The sequence below is a fragment of the Heliconius melpomene genome, chromosome 1, assembly GCF_056956725.1.
Source record: "Heliconius melpomene rosina isolate 202511_hmr_F chromosome 1, ASM5695672v1, whole genome shotgun sequence".
NCBI lineage: Eukaryota > Metazoa > Arthropoda > Insecta > Lepidoptera > Nymphalidae > Heliconius > Heliconius melpomene.
The window spans coordinates 15,666,579-15,685,721 of record NC_140389.1 but is presented as its reverse complement, the minus strand read 5'-3'; the positions used below and the strand labels follow the sequence as shown (position 1 = coordinate 15,685,721).

Genomic DNA, 19,143 nt, shown 5'->3' with positions numbered 1-19,143 from the left:
GACACATCACATTTTGTCCATCTTTGTCCATTTAAAGGCATTATAAATTGTAATTACATTGAGTATATGACTAAGGAAGGAAAAGGGAAAAGTATACAGATAAAAAATTGTTGTCACTGGTAACATAAATGTAATAATGAGTTCCACAACTCAATTTCAGACATGAAGCAAAAAAATCGACTTTGAACTAAATGTATGGAGTATACAGTTTTACACCACTTCATCAATACATTTGAAATACATAATCACACCAATAGTTTAATTAAAATCATAAAACACTAGCAGTTCTCAGTTTCTTTTAACCTAGTCTTATAATTAAGGACTCGATCACAAACAGATTTCCACAACTCTTTGTCCTTCACTAAACTTGACATATCATCAAAATCTGATCCAATTTCATCCAGGGCTTTAAACAAATGCATATTACTACATTTATCTATATAATTAAAAATTAAATTACTTAATGATATTTTCATTTGATTTGAAAACACTTGTAGTTCCTCTTTATCATCATTTTCAAAGCTTGAACTTCCATTTTTATCAGATTCTGCTATATTACTCAAAGTTCTCCACATATTATAACTTTGTTTAAAGAACTTTTCTAACCCACACATGCCACTTAATTCTAATTCCTTTACAATTGTTATACTAGAATCTATAACATCAACTAGATCCATATCAATCTCTTTTTGATTCACAAATTTATTTTCATAGTAAGAAAGCACTTCTGTTATTATTTTCAGTATGTCTACTTTATTTTCACAGTACACTTCATACGATTTGTCGAAGCCAACTAAATTCAATGTTATTTGTAAACTTATTATTAAGACTCGCTCCAGCTCCTCTCTTTCACAAGATGCCTTTTGTTTTATAGTTAGTTCAGTAAATGCAGTTACTAAAGATTCTACAGCTTCAGAGGTTACGAAATGACCAAAGCAATTTGTGCTATGTTTCTCTGTGTTACAATATGAGCAAATTGTGTTAAAATTTTCTAAAGCTGTCACTAAAAGATCTTTATTTGATGAATTTCTTAGTACAAAATATAAAGCGTTTGAATATCCTATTCTAATGAAAGTATCTATCCATTTGAACATTTCATCCTTTTCTGATAAAAATAAACTACTGTTTACAAAACGCAGTACTTGTATTATAATTAAGCTGTCTTCAGATTTGGCATATTCTAGCAACAATGTAAGAAATGAGTTCATTTTTAGCAGTTCCATAGCAGCTTCTTTCTGACAACACATGTTACCAATGATCCCAATCAAAATTTCGATTATGCGGGGAGAATCTATTATTGGAAGCGCGAAATTGAATAAGTTAAAGACATCGTGTTTTTGTAGAAATAACACTACATCTTTCTCTGCAGTCATGTCCCATAGAGTGCAGAGGTCATCCTCAAGTGATTTTTCTTGTAGTTCTTCTTTGAGAGTGTCTAAATTGGCGAATTTGATTAACAATTTCAAAACAAATCGCTCGCTGTAGACAGTGTTACCAATGACGTCTCCTTTAACATTTTCGTCTTCGATGTTATCACCTTCGGCAGATGGTTTCATTTTTAAGTGTTACTACAAGCGTTAAGTATTGATTTGTAATAAATAATATTCATGAGTAAATTCCAATTTGTTTCAATTTGACGAATATTAAATAAATAACAATTTGACGTGACAGTTTTTTACCAGTGACAAGTGACAACAATGAACGGTTACTGCATTCTGTACCACAATTACAGTATAAAAATACTGTTTACAGATAAAAATAAAATGATTAAATAGATGGTTGTGTGGGGTCCTAGGGTCCATAGCCCTATACGTGATATCTCGAAAATCGAATGGTATAGTCTGGCAAATATGTTATTGATAATGGGAAGCACGCGCGGCAAATTGCGCAGAAAGCGTATTTTGATGTCTGCACATAGACACCCGCTCACGCCGGACCGATTCCCCGTTAGGGCTCGCGGGGAATCGTTGCGGGGTGTGACCGGGCTACGGTACAGTCGAGTGCAACGCTATCAGTTCATTACTATGAAATATGAATATAATATCATATGATAGCATCATATATGCAGAATGGCGTAGTAGAGCATATTTATCTAGTAATATTATAAAAATTAGTAAAAAACACCAAAGCAACATGCAAAATGAAGATATGGTAAATTGAAAAATTAAATAAAAACTAAATTAAATTATTATAATGAGGCCACATACAAATCTTCTCAATCCAAATTCAATAAAAAAAGTAAAATTTAAAAAGTAAATTTAATATATAAAACAAGCAAACAAATACAAGATTTTGGCGTTAGGCAACATGCAAAATCAACTTATGGGTAAGTAAAAATTTTTTTAAATAATGGAAATAGAGGTCTTAACAAATAAATGATGTTAATAAATTATATCTCCAAATTAAATCAAAATTTTATTACCGTTTTATTTAAAACGTTAATTAATGCATGCAAGAAAGTAAAAAATAAAAATTAACAAATAATAAAGCAAATAATCAAAACGGTAAAAGGCATTTTTGTTTACAATTAATTATATTCTTGTTTGAACAATATAGTGTGAGCTCGATAGTACCTTTAAAGACGTGTGGGTGCGAATTTCCTGTAAGGACGTAGCGCTCACACTGACGCACAGTAACTTGTATGGCAAAGGGATACCTCACTCTCATTTTTTTTTTCCCCAAAATTTATTTAAATAATTTACCCAATATTTTTTTTATATATATAATCTTAAATATTGCCACATATTTCTTTATCCATATTGCATTGTATATAAGCTTGTATTATGCATACTGAATGTTTATGTTGTACATAAGTGTGTATATATATATATATATATATATATATATAGATAAATATCATGTGCCATTAGATATATAAGCAGAAGCTTAGAATTGATTAATTAGTTATTGACAAAAAAAAATGATTATACTTTTCGGGCTAGTCTTGATTTTATTCTCGACAACAATGTATGGAACAGCTGATTATTTTTCGATATTTACGTATCCTCATAAAATTTTCGTTTTGTATAATTAACTACAACATAAACATGATAGACAGATATTTTAATTATCGTATAGGTAAATGTGATTTGCTAAGCGTGGGGTAAAACAACATAACAGGGTAACACTGATCGAACGTTCTCTGCGCATAGTATACTGCGCAATTTGCCGTGCGTGCTTCCCATTATCAATAACATATTTGCCAGACTATATATGGAGAACGAAGTGTCGATAATACAAGGGTCCCTTTGTCTACCCTACTGTGTACGGGTTTAGAGTAATGCTAAAAGATATAATTGACACTCGTACTAAGAGTAACAATTTAATTGATACTTTAAAGTGTTTATTCCACACTAGGAAAGAAAACTACTTTAGAAACATATAAAGATTTTAACATTCAAATTTTTGTTTCTAAGAAAGTAGTTAACCGATGTTTATAAATTATTACGTTAGACTTTAGGCATTAGTTTCAGGAAACCATTTTAAAGGATAAAACATATTTATAAATTTATGACATAAATTTTATATTTATTATGTACATATTATGCCACTGGCGTAATTCTATTACTATTTATGAATCAATACTCGGGTTAAACTCATGCACAAATAATAAAACCACTATTTCTGTAAAATATAAATTTAATTATATACTCGGTAATTACTTTGGATACAAAAAGCGATATTCCTCTATATGAAAAGGATCAACATTTCTTGAAGAAATATTTGAAGTTTAAAAAGAATCACTTATTAATTAGAACATTTTACTCTTAACAATTGATTCAAAGATTTTAAAAAGTAAGCTTCAAATAGACATGACTGTGTAACATCATAATATATTGTATTTAAAATCTATTCATAATATTCTCTATATCAGAATAATAATAGAATTACTAAGACTAAGTACCATATTGGGTAATATATAAAAACTAGCTATCATTTTTGACTTTAGGTGGTGGCGCGTCGCCATGTTGATCTTGCTTCCTCTTCCTACCCTGTTGTTTTCCTTTGAAATTTTTCCCTTTATTTTGTTTGAAATTCTTCATGTTTTTACGTCTTTTGGACATTTCTTCAACTGTTTTATCTAAATAAGCCTTTTCTTCGTCTCCTTCGAGTAGACGGAACACAACCTCGGATTCGCCAATTTTGATTTTGCCATCTGTTATTTTTTCATTTACTTCTTTTGCATTATTTTCTTTGGTCATTCTCACCCAGCCCTCAGTGTCGCCTACTTTGAAGTCAATGTAGGCAACATCACTACCTGTATTTAGAGAATATATATTATGTAAATATATAGGATTCTTTAAACATATTTAAAGTCTGTTTCCACACTTAGACAGAAAATTTTTTTTAGCAAATGTATAAAAACATCCCACTACAATAAAATTTTTCTAGTTTTTTTTAAATATTTATAAAATATTTGGTGAAAGTAAATAGGGACATGTAGTTTGTTTCTTAATTTTACACTGTTGTTTCTGTTTGTTTTGTTTTGAATTATGAACTCGATGCCATGCTTTCTTTTCTTATTAAAGTAGGAAAATTAAAATAATATTGTCCTGAGTGGTGAACAAACTCACAATTATTTATGATTAAAAGTTATTATTACTAGTGATTTTGAAATGACCTATGTTTATTAAATAGTAATTTAAATTCCATTTTACTTATAATATTTATATTATGTATATTTATATGTAGCAATACTTAGGTGCACACAAATTTATTTAATAAATCTGCATGTGTTTTAGTAAAGCTTTCATTTACCCACTTTTATGTTGTGGCAACACCATATTTAAGTGTTGTCACTGCGTTGGGAGTGGGTATTTCAAAAATTCACTCATTATTAATAAAGTGTATGATTTTAAGAAACATATTTTTTAATTATTTAAAAGGATTTCAAGCTGATTTTTCCATATTAATAATAACAAAAAATAATAATTTTGCAATACTAAACTATGGATCTCATGGAGCGTGCCTTGGGAACCAAGGATTAATAACATTAAATATTTATATATTATAAGGGTGATGTCTAATTTATTTCTAATAATTACAAAGATGAACAAATCAATGTACGAAAATTAAATATTTCCCATACCTAAAGGTGACAGTGCTTCTTTAATATCTTCTCTTGTCATTTTATCATGTCCTTGGCTAAAGTGCAACACTGTGCCTACTGGAAGCTTGAACTCTTCTTTTTCTTCTTTTTCCTATAAAACAAAACAAAATAATTATTGAAAGTATAGGAAAAAATATTTTAAATTCTATAACCTAAAAAAATATTTTTTGTACAATTAGGTTTTTACAAATTTAAAAAACATTATAAAGTATATTAGTTACTATGTTCTATTTTACATGTGAGGATGGCCTTGAATCATTTTAAATTGAAGATATTAAGCTAAAAATGTAGTTTATTGAGTTGAACATATCTCAGAAACTACATATAGCTTAAATTGAAAAATTCTGTTTTTTAGATAATCAATATAGATGGATTATCTAAATCACAGAATTATTAGAAAAAACAGAATTTAATCGTAGGATTAACTTAATTTTTTGATCATTCTGAAATTCCTACCTACGTACTTACAATCAGGGTTACCACCTCTCAAACATAGAATGTGTCATTTAACTCTTACTTATTTCAACCTGACCATGCCACAATGATACATGTAAAACTTGGTTATTGAATTTGATTTGAGATGATGACATGACATAGACACACGCTAAATACCATAATTGCCTCACATATTTTAAATCATCAAAACATAATTTTCTGATGTAATTAAAAAAAATAAACAAAAAATATTACTTTATATAAAAAAATACCTCTTTTTGTTTATGTTTCTTATCTTTCTTGACTTTCTTAGAAGCATGCTCCTCTTGTTTTTGCTGTATATAGTTCTCTTGCCATAGGATGATGAGATCTGTGTCGTTGTATTTATGACCTTTTGTGTCTATAAATTTTTGTGCCTAAAAATAAATATATGATAAAATTAGTCTCCAAATGTATTCTTCCTAACCATTTAGAAAAATAATAAATTAATTTTGCCATTAATCAATATTATAATATTTTATGATAATATATTTTAAAATATGAATGTCTAAATTACATTAAATTAAACAGTATTAGGAGAGAGTAGGTAGTTTTGTTGCCTAGTGTGGGTAACATCAGATATAACAAAAATATTTACTTTTTGACAAGTTGTGGGTGGATTCCCACTTGAGAAAATTAAATATTTATTTACTTTTTCCTGCTCTGGTAACTAGGCAAAGCATGCTGTTAAGTTCCACCACAAAAATCGGCGAAACGTGGGGAACTCTGTCTAGCCTGCTATGTGCGGGACACAGTGTGAAACTAAAAAGTATCTTTATAGTATTACCTGTTCCTTAGTTTTAAAAGTAGCAAATACTGATCCTTTGAAAAGACGATTTTTCGATTGCCGATCTAAATATCTTCTCATTATAATATTTTCGACTTCCTCAAATTGCTTAAAAAATTTCAGGAGGTCATCCAAAACAGAATCTTTTGGAAAGCCCTTGGCGTAGATTGTTCTAGAAGATAGCTCTTTGCGCCTCTCTTCGTTCATTTCTGGTATTGGCTGTTCTGGATTTCGTCTCACTTTCTTGTTGTCTTCTGATATCTAAAAAATATATTCTTATTAATTATATGTATTTTAAGTTATTAGAAACAAGAAAAAGAATTATAGCAAGATTTGAACTTATGCCTCTTGGCTATTTATGTTATCTAAAAAAGTATATATATTATTATACATTTAGGAAAAGGAATCCTAAATGTATAATAACACTTAAATATTAAGCTCCTTTATATTAAATATCATAAATTATTACTAATTTCAAATTAGCTGACATTAAAATTTTAGACACCCTACTCTAATTACATTTGTTTTGTATATTAAAATTTTGCTAAATTTCAACTATCAACAGACTTCTAAGATTCTATAGTAATATAATATTTTATAAAATGTCATTTACACAATAATAAAAAGTCTTATTAGGAAAATATTGAAAATTAAGACAGCAAGACATGCTCTTGCACTTTTTCAGAAACCATCCATGTGCTTGTCACTAAAAGTCCTGGTATGTTGAAATCCTATATCTTATAAAACAAAGTCGCTTTTCGTGTCTGTCTGAACTTTCTAACTCTTTTTCTTCTAAACCACCCAACAGATTTTGATGCGGTTTTCACCATTAGGTCGAATATTTCTCAGAGAAGAATATAGTTTATTATTTGTACATTCTTATGTAAATTAACATAAATACGATAAATTCGTATAAAGTTGAGACACTTTCGCGCATGCGTTGCTTTAATGGTAAGTACTACATGAAAGTAATGTACTGGAGTATTGTTCCTCTTAATAAGATCTACACAAAAGTCCGCGACAGCATATTCGTATCTTTTAAGAATAACGCGTAGTGATCATATTTCTGTCTAAAAATAGTAATTTCAATATATTTTTTATTGTGAGGGATATTTTTCAATAATGGTATTCATCCTTATCCTTTAAAATACTTTATTAATTTTCTACGTTAAACGAAGATAAAATTTTCTTTTTACACTATTTCGAAATTGCGAATAGTTTTAGAGAAAAACGCATTTAATTGTTAAAACATCACGCCGTTCATACATCAGCTGTATCGAGTCAAGTTTAATTAATCCCTTACTCTCAGCATATAAATAAGTATATTAGTTACGCTGGCCATTTAATCTAGATCTTAACTGTCTTTTACTGTTTTTCATTTTAATAAGTACTAAGTTGTTACAATATCAAAAAATCCTTGCTGCGCAACGGCTCGCCACTCGCGTCCCTCCGCGCCTCGCGACGTTTTGCTTATACAAGTGCGTCCGCCGCGCCCGCCTGCCTTACACGCATCGGTGGTTCAGTGGTAGAATGCTCGCCTGCCACGCGGGCGGCCCGGGTTCAATTCCCGGCCGATGCATTCTATTTAATTTTCCTCACAGGCAGCCACGTAGTGCTTGCTTTTCATCAGGGACAGAATACCCTCTTCAGCATTAACCACAAGCTCGAAAAAAAAACCCGCCTGAGTTTATAGCAACGAAGATTTAGATGCGTTTGCACATATTGGATAATTGGAGTTGAATGTATTATTTCAGCATGATATATTTGATTTCATATTTTTTCTAATAGTTATTAGTAGGTAGGTTTTTGTTTATAATTTCTTCCGTTTAAAAATAGTCATTTAACTATCTAAAAATAGTAATTTAAATATATTTTAATAAGTACTTGAAGAGATTAGTAGCACAGATTTAAAATAAAGTACCTACTAAAAAATCCTTGCTGTGTAAAACAATTGGAAAATCCTTATTGACATTACGAAAATGCGGGTTGCATTAGGGTTTAATTAATTTTCACATTATCTTAAGTGCTTTGCAAACATACATTATATGAATAATCCAGTAGTTAAAGCAGGCGAAGCCGCAAGAGGGTCCCTAGTTTTTATATATTTCCAAATAATGATTTTGAAAATTATGTAAAAAAAAACTATAAACTGTAGTTTAATAAAAATAATACCTCTAGTAATCCTGACAATGACTTTTTAATTGCCTCAGCAATAATATCAGTATCTGTAGATAATTTGGCAAGTCTGTTGAACCTTGTGAGTATGTCCAATGGCACCCAACCGTTGTCCAGCGTCACTTGCTGACTAAGGAACTTGTCTCTTGGCAAATTGATGTCACCTACAAAGTAATAAATAATATTGAAGGCCTAATTCAAAGTTAAATTGGACATATTTTGTATTATAGAACAATGGCAATACATCTGACTTTTAATGCAATGGTGGTATGTTTGCTCCTAACTTAAGGAAATAAATTAAAAATATTATTATTGTCCAATATGTTTCATTATTCAATGTACAATTTTATCTGATGACAAAGAAGAATATATCTATAATATACATAAAAAATATTTTACTTTAACATTATAAAATATGTCGGGCACTTCAGTATGTTACATATTTCAAGAATCTTACATTACATTACATTACATCAAGAATCTTATGAATCATTAATTTCAAGATAGCATAAGTAATTGATACTAATATTAGTTATTAGGAATAAATATAAATAATCTATATTATAACCTATTTAAAATTGTTATGACATACAATTTGTAATTGTTCAGATGAGAAAATCAAGAAAATAGCATCAATTTTACTAAATATAAGATATAATAGAATTAACATAGGGAAGAAATTAGTACTAATTGACATTAAAACTTCACTTACTGAAGTAATACTCCAACTGCCGTATAATAGCGTTATCCAGGTCAGTTTTTTCTTCAACAGTATTTTCCTTGTCGTTCTCCTGCCCATTGTTTTGCTCTGTTGCTACTACTTCTTTTTCTTCCGTCATTTTTAGAAAATTTGTACTTGATTGAGATGTGTATATGCACGCGTGCAAAAATTAAGGCGCACTTTATTAATATTAATGCTTCAAAGTTCTACACTGTATCTAATCAGAGTATAGGGCAAATTGTTCTTATTAATTAATGACTTAAATTATATAAATATGAGAAAAAGTGTTAGTATTATAAAACACGTGTTTCTATTATAGACCACATGCAACTTGCAAGCACCGGCATGTCGAATTGAAATTTGAAGTGTGGGCCAATAGGGATGTATATGTTGCAATTTTATAAATCCAGTTAAATAATATGTATAAAATTTATTAAAATTTTAAAATCAAAATTTAATAAATTATATGTAATAAAATTTTTGGAAAAAACTTCTTAAAATATACTTATTTTTTATTTAAAATATAATATTATTTAAAATATTAGTTTATATAAAATCGTAAACAGCTTTAAAATTTCATCATCATCATGTTGCTTCCGCCTGCTGCCATCAGCATGCTTGTCTTTGTCTTTAGCTTCTTTAACTCACGCTATTGAGCTCAACCTAAGCTTTGAAAATTTATTTTTTTCTATATCTTAAATTTATGTTTTAATTTTACATTTTTATTATTTTACTTCCTGTTTGCAAGATACAGCTGAAGTTAATAAAAAATAAAATAGTTAGTTCAATTATTGGTTTAGGCAATAAAAAAATAATACAAATTTTAATATTATTAATAACAGAATTTCTCATTTCTTACTAAATCTTCTGTTCATAAGTGTAACAGTTTCACTTTTAATATATCAAGACTCAAGCCTATGTCAAAATTTATTGTATTATTAATCTGTGTATACTGTCATTACTGTCTTAGTCTATTATTGTTTTCAATTGCAAAATTAAAACTTTCAAATAATTCATTCAACATGTTTAAACTTTATTTATAACCTAAATAAAAGTTAAAAAATATAAATATTGATAATCCAAAGTATCTAGACTTATAAACAATAAAAATATATGGTATATTTTTAATCAATATATTCATGTTTTATTATATTTACAATCATGGGTGTACGAGGTTTGACTACTTATATTAATTGTAATCAAAATACTATTATGAAAAAACATTATTTACACGATACAAACCTTGTCATTGATGGACACAGTTTATGTGCTCAACTTTACAGATCTATTAATAGTTTTTCAGCGTTTGGAGGTGACTATGACAAGTTCGCAGCATATGTTAGAACATTTTTTAAGAATTTGCGAAAATGTAAAATAACTGCTTTTGTCCTATTCGATGGTTGCCACGAGAATAAAAAACTCAAGACAGTATTTTCTCGCCTCAGATCTAAGTTGCAGAACTGTAGCCGCCTAGACCCAGTTACTCAAGATAGCTTGCAAATATTTCCACTTTTGTTCAGAAATGTGTTCATAGAAATACTTATAGAGATGAATATTAAATATACAGTATGTATCTATGAAGCTGACGACGAAATAGCATCGCTAGCTAGACACTTAGACTGTCCAGTGCTTAGTTACGACTCTGATTTTTTCATATACAATGTTTCTTATATTCCATTTAATTTATTGGAAACAAAACCTGTAGCTATAGAGGAGGATGGTAATAAAGTACATGCCATGGAATGTAAACTATATAAAGTACAATACCTTTGTGAAAATTTTGGTGGAATGAAAGAAGAATTATTACCATTATTAGCGACTATGTTAGGCAACGATTATGTTGAAAAGAAGATTTTTAGGAAGTTCTTCTCTCAGTTAAAGTTACAGAAAAGCAAAAAGAAGAAGAATGATCAACAAAGAAGTATACATTCTTTGTTTAATTGGTTTCAGAATGAGACTTTAGACTCAGCCATAGTAAAAATTCTAGGGAGACTTAAAAAACATCAAAAAAATAAAGTATTCGAAATAATTAAAAACAGTATAGATGGATATAAGAGTAATGACTGTCCATCTTTGAAATATTTCGGTATGTGTGAGGAAAATTCTTCAAAATTTGAACTACAAATGCCTGACACAGATGATATTGAAGACTCAAATGAAGAAGAATCAGAAAACTCAGAAGATGAAAGCACAGACAATGAAGAAAACATTTCTGATATAAATCCAAATAATGTTCCTGTATGGTTTATAGAAAAAATTAGACAAAATCAAATACCAAAGGAATATTTAAATTTATATGTACACAATCTATATTTATGTAACCCACAAGCAGAAGATTATACAGACACAGACAGCTTCCTAAGTGCGTTACCATTAATAAGATATGCTTTTGACATTATGACAGACTTCTCTCGAGATACTTTTGTATATGCTGGAAGAGAAAATTGTAATTATCGTAAAACACCTGTTAATAGGGAACATAGTATTTCCCAACTATTAGATATACTGTTTCAAAATTTGACTCAAACACAATTAAACTCATATTTCTATCATTTTTTTGATACAAAACTCCCAAATTTAGATTGGGATTCACTCAAACTATTGCCAGACAATTTACAATTGTATATGATATCTTTACTTTGGTGGATAGCCAATTGCAAAGTCCCGGCTAATCATGTTCTTAGTCTGCTCATGTCTTATACTATGTTGGAAGTGATTGATGATAAAACTGGCACTCCTAGAGGCCATTATCATTTTAATAATAGACATAGTAAAAAACTGCAGGAATTGAAAGAAAATAGTACTACTGAAGTTAATACAGAGCTTTTATTTAATAAGAACAAAGTTCAATATGACGATTGTCTTATAGCTGCCAGCATTCTTTTAAAACATTTTGAAATTGATAGTAGTATATTGAAAAAACCAAAAAGCTACGATATTAAGAAAATACACTCATTTGCTCAGTTCCAGTCAGTCTTACATCAAGTTAATGCATTAAATATTCTTTGTGGAACACCCTTTGAAACTACAATTTATTCAAAATGTTATAATGGAACTTTTGTATACAATATAGCATTGAAATTGGAAAATCAATTGGACTCATTGAAGTTTTTAGAAGATTACTTGAAAGGTGCTTCCTCTGTGCTACAATTTTATGAAAGTCTTTATTCTATTTATAATAAATTAAGGGAAAAAATGAATTTATCAACTGTTGTGTGGTCCGGGAAGAAAAAGAGGGGTAGAAGAAATAAAGTACAAGATGACTTGTCATTTATTGTTAAAGAATTTGAATTTGAAGTTAAAATATAGTGTTTTTTTATTAAAATTAATTTGTTTTTTTTTCTGCTTAAGTTTAATCTTTGTTTTATAAGACTATATTTCTATTATAGTATATATAGATTTCCCCAACATTTATTTTCAGCTTTGCACGGTATTCTGTATATAGCCGGTTAGGCAGCTGGCAGAGAGAACCTAGTATCAATACACTCCGTTGACAACGTCTTGCCTGAATTAGATACATTGTGTGCTGAGTGGCAGAACTAACGCCACATTTGTTTTAATATGTCTCAATGTGATAGTGTTCAATGGAGACATGCTTGAGGCAGCTCAAGAAATATTTTTATTGCTCGCATCTAGCCATAAAGTCAGATAGAGTAAATAAATACCTACACTGTTTGTTTTTTTCATCTAAATATATTTTTTATGCAACATTTTTTATTAAATATAATTATGAGCTTTACGAATTAACCAAAACATATTATCTAACGAATTAAATACGCAGTATCATAAAAAATAATTATTGTAATAATTAAATAAATTTTGTAAGGTCTTTATTATATATGTTGGACGCTACAAAATCATTCAATTTCTCGCTAACATTATAAAGTAAGGGCACTATAGCTATACTTACAAAACAAAACAATATCCTGGCTGGCCAATTTAGATAATTAAAAAGAGGATATATTCCCACACCGAATTTTGCGAAAATAATGAAAAACCAAATGGTATAAATTATAACGAACGTTAACAGAAAAAAATGGCCGACCAAGCGTGGCGGGTAAGTTTTATACGGCATCAATATTTCGATAAACATGAAAATTGAGACTGTGGTGTGCATAAAGTGGTTCACAATAGGTGGATACAGCTTTTCTATTTCTTCCGTGACGATCCAATCTTTATTTATTATGTACAAAGACCAAAATGTAAATGAAACGTACATAGCTATGTTATAGGCTATGGGGAATAGGGTGTCTTTGATCTTCCTGATGGGTGGCCGTTTGGCTGTCTGAGCGTTTGTTCCCATCATGTCGTTCAAAAAGGCAATACTGAAGTATAAAGTTTGCAGTATCTGTAAAAAGATATAATGTTATTAGTTTTGTTTTAGCAGCTTCACGCTTGCCGCATAGCAGAGTAGGTGGAGGGCATGGGTGTAGGAATGGACTAGGGCACAGACTAACCAGGTATAATTTTCTTATTAATATTGAAACTCCGTTCCCCACTCTCCGCCGAATTTTCGAGACATTTCCCACTTCCTTTTCTTAAAAAGTCGGTTAAAAATGAATTATTCTTTGAATTGAATATACTACACAATAATAAAGTTGTACAACCAACTAATACAATCGCTGTGCCATTGCGAGGTGAGGTTTTAAATGTAATATATTTTTAAGCTTCTTAAAAAAAGGAGGTCATCAGTTTGTATATTGAATGATAAGTATTTAGATATAATTATTAATTTACGCTTCCTAGCACGTATGCTTAATTCCGTGTCTTTATGCCTGGAAATATCTAGAAAACTAAAACTCGTACTGAGACGCTACTTTTTGATTAAAATGTAGTACCTACTTATACTAAAAGTATGTCCAGTTTTTGTCAAATTCAGTTTAGTAGTTTTTAAGATAGGAGTGTGAGATATTTGATGTTGGTTTAATAATTTTAAATTACTTTTATCAGTGTCATTACACTTTCCGCCCACTTTAAAGATTTTTTTTTTATGATAAAAGGACAAGGCAAACGAGCGTTAGATTAGCCTCACACACAAAATTAAAAACCTATCATATATTAATCTAAGACTAAAGATCTGGAAAACATATCATAGATTTGATAGTGAACAACTTAACAAAGTTAAGTAATTAACAAAAATAATATAATAAAAGAAACATAGATGCTTCCATCCTATATATAATAGAGATTAGCGGAGACAAAATGCTAGCTTCCTCAAGTTACCTTGCAATGGGTAATTTCATGTACTGATAATATTTATAAATCATAAAGTAGTGAGTGGAGGATCTCAACTCTTGAGACTACTAAATAACATTCATTGACCCGAAAATTTGGCGGAAAGTAGGGTTCGAATGTCTTAACATTGCGTCCATTTGTCTACCATGCTATATACCGGATAGAACGTGAAGCACAAAAAAATCATCTGAATCATTTTTTGATTTCTGTATTATATCATATTAAACAGACCGTTAAATTTATTCTACTAAAACAAAAACGAAAATTCGGTCTCTACAAAATGACCATCATTCATTGCTCAGTAAGTGGGGCCCTCGTCGTATTATTTTTTGTGATTTAACTACACACACTAGCGGCGTTAGGGTAGGGCGAGCCTGGGCGACAGCCCAGGGGCGCCGGATAAAAAGGGCGCCGTAGAAGCCCGTTTAGGGCGCTTTGCGCAAAGATGTCTTAAAATGGTCTAAGATTTAAAAAAAAAAACAAAGTCACCGTCGTCTTTGATATCTAAAAAAAAAAAAAACAAAGTCATCGTCATTGAAATATTTATCAACTTTGAAAATAAAATTGCAGAAAACATAGACTTTGAATGCCTGAATGCCTAATAAAAGATTTCGCAGATAAAAAGGCTAGAAGAAGTGAAATTTTATTCATGGTTATATCGTTGTACTCATTCCCTGTTTTGTATATTATTGAAATGTAGTTAGGGGGCGCCGAAAAAATTTCGCCCAGGGCACCGGTAGTGCTAAAACATATAGTTTTCAGATTTTTTTCTGAACAAGTCCTATCTGTAGAGCATCTACAGATAGGACTGCCAAATTTCATAATTCTAGGCTAATCGGAAGTACCCTTTTAATTTTGATTCCCTTGATAGTGTCGAAATACGTGTTTTTTGCTATATATAATATCTTTTTTGTAAGTAAACATAGAAGTGCATTTTTTTTCAGGTAGGTAATCATGGAGCTGTAGATGAGTGGGTAGGTGTATGGTTTGAATTTCAACTCGATATCTCCAAGCGCTCTGAGATAAAGGCTCTTTCAAAGACAGACGGAAACAAAGTGATCTTATAAGGGTTCCTTTTTTCCTTAAAAAGTAGGGGAACCCTAAAAACTGGGAATCGTGCGCCACGAATGGCCTCAATGAAGAGGTTGTCGAGGCGAAAGATACTATAGCGTTTAAAAAAAATAGTCTTTGCCTTTCACTCCTAAAGAGAAACATGTATAAAGAGAATGGAGAAATGAGCCACTAAGTAATCCTTTTAGTTTAAGTGAAAAATCATACTTACAATACACCATGCCGTAAGATACATGCTCCTGGAATTCAGCGGTAGATTTTTCATTTCTTTTGCCGGTAGCGGTAATTCTACGTACGTTTGATCATAATAAATAGTAAAAGAATTTATAACCACCACAGCTATATGAAATAATGGCCTCAACATTTTGAAAAAACTAAATAAAAACTAATTTTGAAATAGTTAAATTAATTTTTAACAAATTATTTTGGAGGATGTTGCGCGCGTCGGCGTCTACAATCAAGGTGCAACTATTGATATTCTAATCCTAAGTACGTTAATTTACGTGAATTACAGTTTTTACTGATTTATTAAATATGTAATTACTAGAGACTCAAACGCGGCTTCGGTCGCTTATACCTATTTTTATATTATAGGCAAAATGGTAAGAACGTTTTTAAATATATATTCCATCCTATCCTTTCAAATCCCTAAGGTTTAAGAATGTATAAATTTTCATGATAAGCGGCTGAGTAGATTTGGCTTTCGGCGTTAAAGCGTAACAAACAAACGAACATTCACATAAATAATATTAGTATGACGTACACTCTTTAAGATATTCAAAATATAAGTGTTTCTTACGTAATTTGGATTTTGTGCGTAAATATACACACATATATACATATTATTGAAAGTAATCACTAAGTAGATAGAAACTAATATTTTTTTCTAATAATAGTAGTAATCGGATATGAAATGTGTGGATTCAAATAATATTTTCTTGATTAAATACCAAGAAAAAGCGCGTTGTTGGGTTCCATCACTTAAGCTATGTCGTGAAAGGAAAACCAGGCAAGTGTGCAGGAAAAACTGAGTTTCTTAACACTAAATGTTCTCTGCCTGCCCCGCTTGCTGTAGGTACGCAGGATACACGTTCATAAAAAACTGAAAAATATATAATTGTAATAAATATTTTTTTGTACCTAACGCCTCTCAATTAAATTTTATAAGCAAAAAATTGTGTATTACGCTAAATATTTTTTGTCCTAAAATGTACCAAGGACGATTCGAAAATGAGCATTTGAACATAAAATAAAATACCTTCTGGGTAGTGTAGGATAAAGATGCCTAATATGAGATTGTTCAGTTTTACGAAAAGTAATCATGGCAGCCATTTAGTGGCACTATTGCTAGAATAGTAATTATTCGTTGCATATTATTTGATCTACACGATAGATTTCGTACAAAAGCACAAAACTAAATGTTTGCCAACTAATAATTATAAGGTATGGAATTACAATTAATTATATTATAATATTGATAATGTCAATAATTAAGTATATTATTAATTTCAAGATTTTTTTGTAATTTTATTGTCAAAAATTGATTAACTTTCTTTGTTCTTACTTACTTTGTTGAATAGAGATACTTTCCTTATATGAGATATGTCCTAAAATAAGAATTTTCATATAAATTAACACAGAAGTACAAACATTTAAAAATCCATTAATCATTTAATTTTTATAATCTTGTATCCATGGTATCATGATATACGTAGTGAATGGTGTACGAAGCAAGCAACGAAGAAAAGCAATATTATAATTACCTTGCTCTGGTAACGATGCAAAGCGCGGTGTTTAGTTTCGCTACTCAGCACGCAAGGTCTCCAGAATTCCGCGGGAAGTGGAAAACGGAACTGTCTTATTTCGAAAGGAGTGTTATCATATCATAGTGTCAGGATACAACGTAAAGCTAACAATAAAATAACATTCTCTATAAATATTTTATTAACATAATATATTTATTTTATTTTCCTTTCACCGACTCGACTTTTAGTCGCGTATCCTTTAGTAATGCCCACAATACTATTCAGCTTCTCCCCAATCACATAAAACCCCCCCATTAATACTAAGCCTAAAGCAATAACAAGAGTTACAACGGCAGTACTAGTATATTCACACATTGGGTACACCCAGTTACCTGTTAAATAGTAGATACTAAAAAACCATGTAACATAAGCAAATAAATACGTATAAAGTATAGAAAATCCAATTTTTCTCGAAGGAAAATTGATATTAGATGTTAATAATTCTATAAATACGAACAGAGTGCCTGTACTGTGCATAACATGATTCATGAGTGGATGATAGAACTTCTCAATGTCTAAAGGTTCTAGCATTTTTTTGTCGACATTAAGATAAATCCCCCAAAATAGGAGAGACACATAAATATTTGTACTAAAAATTGTTGGAAAGAGGCTGTCCTTAATTCGTCGGATTATAGGTTGTCTCTTTGGTTCCGATGAATTTGAACCCGCGATGTCGTTCAAGAGTGCTATGAAGTGGTACGCAGTCTGCAGCAACTGTAATGAAAACAACAATGAGAGTTAGATTTGTCATCGTTAATAAATATCGCTAATAACTACTAAAAAGTTTTCATTTCATTTGTCAGCGGTTTGTACTGTATCCCGCACATAGCAGTAGACAGAGGGAACCTGGGAACCTAGGGAAAATTCTCATGAAAACACTTTAGTTCCTCAATTCCCTTTGAATTCTAAAGTCATTGCGGAAAGCTAGGAACGCAGGTGTCTAAATGGGAACAGTGTGTCTTGGCGTTGGATTTGGATGGCATACCGTGACAGCGTCTGATTGTTAACGCGATAAACGTCGCTTCCATCATACGAGGGATTGATCATATTTCAATTATTTTCAAGTCTTAGCCCTTTTTTGAGAAAATAAATATACCTATGTATTAGGGAAACCTACCTATGTAGTAGGGAAACTTAAGATACTCTGTTCTCCATTTTCCCAGTGTCTTAATGACTTTTTTTAATTATACTCTTGGGAATTAAAAATGAAAAAAAATCAGTTGAAGGTTATGTAATAATGGTTATAAACAAAGTGAAGTCAAACCCGAAGATCTCTCATGGCCATTTCCTAGTTAGGTATATTAAATTATATTCAAAAGGCGGAAGTGGCAACGTTTTCTGCACAAATATAAATATTGTTTAAGTTTGATTATTTTATTTCTTATTTTTCACGCTGTATCTGGCATACAGCAGGACTCTGAAGGCATTGTATGTTGTGTGGCAGAACTCAACGCCGCACTTTGCCTCGTCACCAGAGCGAAATAATGGAAATATAAACGTAAATTAATATTTTACTTCCTCCAGTGGGGATCGATCCCACAACCGTCGCGTTACAGTCACACCCTTGTGCCGCTGCGCCACGACGAGCTCGTATTCGTCGACTATGATTATTTTGTAATTAGGTATATCACAATGTTTTATATTGCTGATATTTTGGTAGCATTAATGGTATTTGGCAATATTTATAAATGAATAAAGATTTCACAGTAAAATATATTTTTAAGCATTCTGATTTTATTAGAAAATTATTTTTACTTACAAAATC

At 30.5% G+C, this 19,143-nt stretch overlaps 4 protein-coding genes across 4 annotated transcripts; 1 reads left to right on the top strand and 3 right to left on the bottom strand.

The window, feature by feature from the left end:
* Positions 1–135: 135 nt before the first annotated feature.
* On the bottom strand, positions 136–1,694 carry LOC146541728 (uncharacterized). Its single transcript, XM_085190957.1, has one exon. It carries the CDS (start codon positions 1,554–1,556, stop codon positions 279–281), a length of 1,278 nt encoding a protein of 425 aa, XP_085047083.1. The 5' UTR covers positions 1,557–1,694; the 3' UTR covers positions 136–278.
* Positions 1,695–3,621: 1,927 nt separating this feature from the next.
* Positions 3,622–9,527, bottom strand: LOC146541727 (la protein homolog). The gene is made up of 6 exons (XM_085190969.1): positions 9,259–9,527; positions 8,544–8,710; positions 6,372–6,632; positions 5,818–5,961; positions 5,090–5,201; positions 3,622–4,258 (listed from the first exon to the last, which is right to left on the bottom strand). Exons 1-6 carry the CDS (start codon positions 9,383–9,385, stop codon positions 3,927–3,929), a joined length of 1,143 nt encoding a protein of 380 aa, XP_085047095.1. The 5' UTR covers positions 9,386–9,527; the 3' UTR covers positions 3,622–3,926.
* Positions 9,528–10,276: 749 nt separating this feature from the next.
* On the top strand, positions 10,277–12,592 carry LOC146541726 (protein asteroid-like). Its single transcript, XM_085190947.1, has one exon. The coding sequence runs from the start codon at positions 10,429–10,431 to the stop codon at positions 12,574–12,576; it is 2,148 nt and encodes a 715-aa protein (XP_085047073.1). The 5' UTR covers positions 10,277–10,428; the 3' UTR covers positions 12,577–12,592.
* A 461-nt stretch (positions 12,593–13,053) lies between these two features.
* LOC146541725 (androgen-induced gene 1 protein-like) lies at positions 13,054–17,909 on the bottom strand. The gene is made up of 2 exons (XM_085195654.1): positions 17,832–17,909; positions 13,054–13,615 (listed from the first exon to the last, which is right to left on the bottom strand). Exons 1-2 carry the CDS (start codon positions 17,907–17,909, stop codon positions 13,076–13,078), a joined length of 618 nt encoding a protein of 205 aa, XP_085051780.1. The 3' UTR covers positions 13,054–13,075.
* Between the last annotated feature and the right edge of the window lie 1,234 nt (positions 17,910–19,143).